At 41.7% G+C, this 6265-nt stretch overlaps 1 protein-coding gene across 1 annotated transcript in view; it reads left to right on the top strand.

Annotated features, from left to right (window-relative positions):
- Positions 1-486: 486 nt before the first annotated feature.
- The window catches only part of mymx (myomixer), a 37464-nt gene continuing 31685 nt past the window's right edge, over positions 487-6265 (top strand). Inside the window, exons 1-3 of the mRNA XM_030772269.1 lie at positions 487-1311; positions 2757-2855; positions 5375-5536. Of these exons, the coding sequence (XP_030628129.1) occupies positions 805-1311; positions 2757-2855; positions 5375-5536 (768 nt within the window). The 5' untranslated portion in view covers positions 487-804. The remainder of the gene's footprint in view (positions 1312-2756; positions 2856-5374; positions 5537-6265) is intronic.

Below are 6265 nucleotides of genomic sequence, written 5' to 3'. Positions count from 1 at the left end.
AGGACCATCAGGACAGCGGAGGTAAGCTTGAGGAGTGGTATGTTGATTTTTCAGTCTGAGAGCATTACCTCATGTGGAGCTCTGATTGAGAGGGTCACTGAGGGGTCTTGCTGTGTCTCTGCTGTAGTCTTCTTATCTGTTCTGCCTCTCTGCTCTCATTCATAGAGGAAGTTTTGACAGCCAGACTTTACAACCTCCTCTCTCTCTTTCTCTCTCTGTCCCTCTCGCTCCCTTCCTAAGCTTTACACATTCTCTGACAGACAGTGAGAGAGAGAGAGAGAGAGCACAGTGACTTCATCCCTCATTCACGAAACCTCCTCCTCCTCCTCCCCCCTCCACCCTTTCCAGTGCCTTTTTTTCCCTCTTCCTTTTTTCTTTTTTTTTCCTCCGCAGTGTAGTCAGGCAGCATGCCAGCCGTTTTCCTCTTGCTGCGCTCCCTGGTTATCAGGCTCCTCAGTAGCAAATTAGCAGGCTCGGCAGCACAGTTCCTCAGGAGAGGCCTGAGTGCAGCCGCTTCCCAGCTCTCCACAGTGTTGCACCACATCTGGGACCGAGTCCGATCGCAAGAATCCAGAGAGGCCATTCTATCCTGCGTCCTCTGCATTCTTAACATGCACAAGAAGGTGGACAACTGAATTTTCCCTCCCTTTCATTTTTTTTTTCTTCTCCCTTACCTACTTTTGAGAGGGTGTGTGGGGAAAGACTGAGACAGAAGAAGAAAGGGAGAAGTAAGCACAGAGAGGTTTTATTAGGGCTCGTTTCAGAGTTGTTTTATTTCTGTACGTTTGGTCAAAAAAATCGACCATGTCGGAAAGCATAGTGAGGAAAATCCAGCCGTTCACCATCGGGACCAAGCTGTCGGTGCCTGCTGTGTCAAAATGCCCAGATTTCACAGAGAGCTTCCTACCCAGTCGCACACTGGATAACTGCAAGCTGAGACACAACCTTAATGACCAGGTGTCTCTCTACCTGAGTCGGACACAGGTACGTTCTAGTGATCGTCACTTTTTGCCAGAGGCAACGCGTGCGTCCCCTGCCAAATGCCACCAGGAAGAGATGGCAGAGGAAGATCGACTGAACAGAAATGCAGCCTCTCCAACAGCTGCTTCCAGATCCATCCGGAAAATCACTATCTCCAGCACCATGGACTCTACCAGATACAAACTGTCCCAAGGGTCAGAGCTCCCTAAGATGAAAATCAGCTCAAATTCAGAAAACATCAACAACAACAATAACATCAGCACCTCAAACCCAAAGCTGCCAAGGATTGTGGGAGTGAGTTGTGAGAATAAACCAAGTTCACATTTCAAGGTACACAATTTACATCTCAGTTATTTTTCTACTAATTCTACTTTATAAACTGTCCTTTTCCTTTTTCTGTTGTAAATTAAAGAGGTCACAAAAGCATTTTTATCCAAGCTGTATTAATTGAACAATATTTAATACCCATGACAGAGTTAATACATACTACACTGAGTGTCAAAATATAAAATTAATATGCTGAATCGCACAGGGAAAGCTGGAGTCATTAGTTTAAAAAGTGTACATTATTGTGGATTTTGAACTTGCTCTACGGGTTTGCTACGCACTATTTACGTGGTAACCATGTGCAGTTGCCTGGAAATAGGCTAATTCTCCCTGAAAAAATTAACTTTCTGTTAAATCGAAACAGTAAGATCTAAATCGATTTACCACAAATGGAAACGATGACTTTGCAAGACACTCTGAAGCTTACATTGCTTTTCTTTCGCCTGAACGATAAAACATGGAGTGTAGGCTATGTCAGCCAGGTACGCTACAACAGGGTACCACGCGCCAGCGGACTCATTCATCTGAACTCGGGCGTTTGACGGTTGACAGTAATTTGTTGCTGTTTGGTTATTTCATGCATTATTTTCAATGAAGAATGACTCCCTTGAGGAAAAAAACTTGATCAAAGTAGTTGGTTTAAGGTAATGTTTACGGATTCCTCATGGATGATGCGGTGCCCGGGAAGCATAAGCACGAGGTAGTCAAAACTGACGCATGTATACCGCTTATAGGAGTACACGACCAAGCGCACACGTCTGGTTAGAGGTCCTGAGCCGTTTAAATGAAAAAAGAGAAAAGAAGAAACAGGTCTGTTTCTACATGTTAAATAGTTTTCTTCTTCTAAAATATCCGAAATGCATTCTAATCAGTATGCTGCATTCGGCATTAAGAGCGGATTTATTTAACTGAATTATCCAATTTAATTTCGGTATTGCGTGCCCTGAATCTGACTCAACACACCATACATGAGTTATTAAAATAGTTTACCAAGGCAACGGAAATAAACAGAAATTTTAGGCTCTGTACCACGAATGAACTGCTTCGGAAACCATCGTACAATTTTGCATTATTCATACATTCCTCGGTGACTGTTGACATGAGGTCATTATTATGATTCAGTATTTGTTAGTGCGATTCCACATTTGATACATACACAACGAAAAGAAATTCGTCTTTAATTATAAGTGGAAGACATGACGGTGCATTTAAATGAGGCATTCGATACAAGTTCTTACGGGAACCTCTGGTCAACAAATTCATGTGACACCAGAACTTCACTTTAAAGACAGTATTGGCCTGAACTTTACTAACTCTGTTTTCAGTTAAAGTCAGCGGGTCATCAGAGAGATTTCTTAGAATGGTTATTGGCAGAAAAAGATCATTTCAGCTTATAAAAATGCATTTCAATGTAAACGTGTTTGAAACTCGCTCTATTTCCCTGGCAGGTTTTGCTTCGGAAAGACACAAACAATGAAAAACAGGTCAACCATACACATATGAGTGCATTGCCTCTCGGCAGAGACAAATACCCCTCCGTCCATCAGGTAAATATCAAATGTGAAGATTACAGTTATAGTATCTGTTACAGGTCTAAAATCATTATCTCTTATTTTTGAGACTGTTGAAAAGCACCAGAAGTGCTTTTTCCTTCCAGGTTTTTTTTCTCTGTCAGCGCAGCGAAATTTAATTTTGAGTATGAATCATTTGATGTTGATGAATTCCGCCATAGCCAGATGTACGTTATGATAATGGTCTCTTGGAATTTAGGAAGTGATGTCATCTGCTACGCGGCCAAGCCTAAACGACTTATTATTTTAAGTTTTCAGTTGGATTTTTACTGAGGAAAAACCAGTGGTGAAATTTTTAGGGTCGTTTTGGGTTAATATAAGTGGAAACCCTTAAAAAAAAAGGGTTACCCTTTGATCACGCAGAGTCTGTGGTTTGACCACCTGCGTGTGACTTGGTTGTTTAGGAGGTCAGCTTTTTAGGGTATATATTTGCAAAAGGAAGGCGTTCACTGTGGCAAATAAACGGATGGCTTTGCCTCTGCTCTAGGACCTGAATCATGAACAGCCGAATTCGGTGTTCTTGAAACCTTCAAGAGAGAAGACATATGTTTCACATGGTCAAGCTGGAATGTTTGCCTGTAAAAGATACGAAAACCTCATTTTTTCTCCACTATTTATTTATTTATTTATTTTAAAAAGGCACTAAATTGTAGTTTATTACTAGACTTATTTCTTGCCTCAGAAAATAGCTTCTGGTGATATACCACCTCGCTGACCATTTCAGCTTGCAGATGCTTGGCTCTCCATCACCATAAACATCACATAAAAGCCTCTTCAGTTTAAGCTACTAGTTTTTATTGAGCATATGCTTTTCATATGTTACACAAAAATGCTAAGCAAACTGTTAATGTCCCAAAAAATAATTGGTAAAATATTCCATTTGGGTGATATTCTGCTTGCGCCCATTGTTAGCTGGTGAGATAAATGTTTGATGAATGCACCAATAATAGGGGAAAGTGACTGAGATCACGCTGGGGATTCGGAAAATCATCACAGCCATCTGTAGCCAGGGTGTGCTATTCTCACCACCTGTATGATCACTGCTGAAAAAAAAACAGCCTGAGGAAAGTTAAATGCCGACATTTATCTGTGAAAAGATAATTATTGAAAGTGTTCTTAGGACCGTCCCTTCCTTTCTCTGTTCATCCATGCAGCCAGATGTTTCCTGACTAATGCAGGGAGTGATTGTCAGTGAAACTTTAGGAACCCTCTCTAATGTGTCCCCATAGTCACTATCATTATGGGCTTTGCTGACGGTTGGCTTTTGGTTCAGCATGGTCGGGCTGTTGGACACATGTTTGCAAAGGCTCTCTGTTGTGTAAACTGTGCAATGAAAACGGACAGTTTAACATTCTCTCCTACTGAGGTGATTATGGGCCTGTCTGGCGGCTCTCCTGATTTGCTGCTGTGTTGCACAGCTCCAATCAGTGACAAGATCTATCCTAAACCACACCTCCACAGGGTGAGAGGAGTAATTAGTTCCACCCCAGTGCAGCTATTTTTCCATCTGGCATGTTTTATGATTTGTAGATGTTCAAAGCGTATTATTAAATACCACACCTCTTGTGAAATTTGCATCTCAGAAATAATCACAGAACAACACTGAGCTGTGAGCCGTTTCTGTCTTTTTATCCTCAATTCACGCAATGAAATCTTGTCTTTTATCACTGAACACATGCTGTTGATCTGTTACCCAAGTTATACACGATTTATTTTTAGGTATACCCTGAGTGAGTATACAAACAAAACAAAACACAACAAAAACATTTCATTTTTCTGCGTTACATTACTTTTTGTAATGTTCTCCAAATGCCACATTTAAGGGGCACTCACAATGTTTAGAGCGAATATGTTACAGGGTGACAGGCTGTGTGAGGTGAAGGAGTTTTGTAATTTTCCTATGCCGTTGTCCTACATTGTGATGCTGTTATGTATTCTCCCTTTTTTGCCTTGCAGAACTCCAAGGCAATTTAAGTTGGTTGTTTTAGGCCCATTCCACTTGCACAAAGTGTAATGTGTGTATGATATGTGTGTATGTGAGTGTTACGTGTGAGTGTGTGTGTGTGTGTATGTGTGTCTTTGTGTGTGTGTGTGTGTGTGTGTGTGTGTGTGTGTGTGGTTTGATTTGTCATGTACTCCTCCCTCAAATATCAATGATGCAGAAGATTTACTGTTCCATGCTGGCTCCATTTCACCTCACTCATCAATGACATCATCACTGTGTGTGGTTTGCGGTTTTTACTTCTGCTTCTTCCTCTTCAGGAGTGCCAGTGTTCCTCAATGACCTTCTTTTTCTTGTATGATTTTGTTTTTGTTTATTTGCGTGTCCCTCAAGGTCTGATGTCAGTAAATAACGTCATCTTTAAAATTGCTCATCACTATATCCCACACAAGTATACGTGGATCAGTTTGATATGTTCCACTGAGTCTGTTCTGGTTTTATTTTAATACTTTTGGGAGACAGCTAACATCTCTGCCTCTTTTTTGTCTCATAGACTCCTGTGTTCAAAGCCTGTTCACCCAAAAGAGACCTGCTCAAGGGAAACAGCTCGCCGTGTGAACCTAAAGATGTGCCTAAGGGATCAAACATTACATCAGCCGACTCTGACCTTTGCTTCACCCAACAAAGTGCCGTCTTCAACCGTGAGATTTCTCAGGTATGATTACACTGCACTGTGCTGTTTGTGCAGGCTCTGCCTCGGCACCTGAGGCTCTGTAACGTCACGTCGGAAGTGGAAGAAAAGGTTGAAGCTGATTTTGGTTTTGTTATGATTCATTTTCATTTTTTATTTGTCTAATTTTTTTATACTGTTTAGAAAAAATATTTGTTAGTTCCTCACCTTGGGGAACAAATACCATCAGCTGTGAGTAGATGTTTACCCGGTGTGTGGTATTTGCTTAATTAGATGTTCCATAATATTTATTCTGCAAACGAAACAGGAGGATAGGGCAGGACCTCTGATAAAATTTACGGTTGAAACGTGGCCAAACTTGGCTTGTATTGGCTATTGTCTTTGGCACGGGGGGTTATTCAGGTTCACCTACATAATGTGGAAAAATAAATGTGGAAAACTGATTTACAAAAATTTTCATAACAAAAAGAAGGGGCTGATATGAACATGGAAACAGGCAGTCCCTGTCCTTTGACCTTGTGGAGAAGGTCCAGACCTCTCTCTGTTGTGTTCTCTGCATCCAGAGAATAAGAACAGGCAGCCTGTTGGAAGGGAGGGAGGAGGGGGGGGGGTAGTGGGAGGGGAAGGGGAGCAGCCACAAGACGAGCAATTATTTTGGGATGAGATCATTTTTTGGCTCGGCCTGTTCACGCCTCTGGCCTGCAGAGACGAACCCAAGCAGCACAAGCCTTTGCCTTATCTCTTCGCCGTGCC

This window comes from Chanos chanos, chromosome 4 (assembly GCF_902362185.1).
Source record: "Chanos chanos chromosome 4, fChaCha1.1, whole genome shotgun sequence".
In the NCBI taxonomy this organism is placed as follows: domain Eukaryota; kingdom Metazoa; phylum Chordata; class Actinopteri; order Gonorynchiformes; family Chanidae; genus Chanos; species Chanos chanos.
The sequence above is the reverse complement of the archived record's forward strand: the minus strand, read 5'-3'. Positions and strand labels throughout refer to the sequence as shown.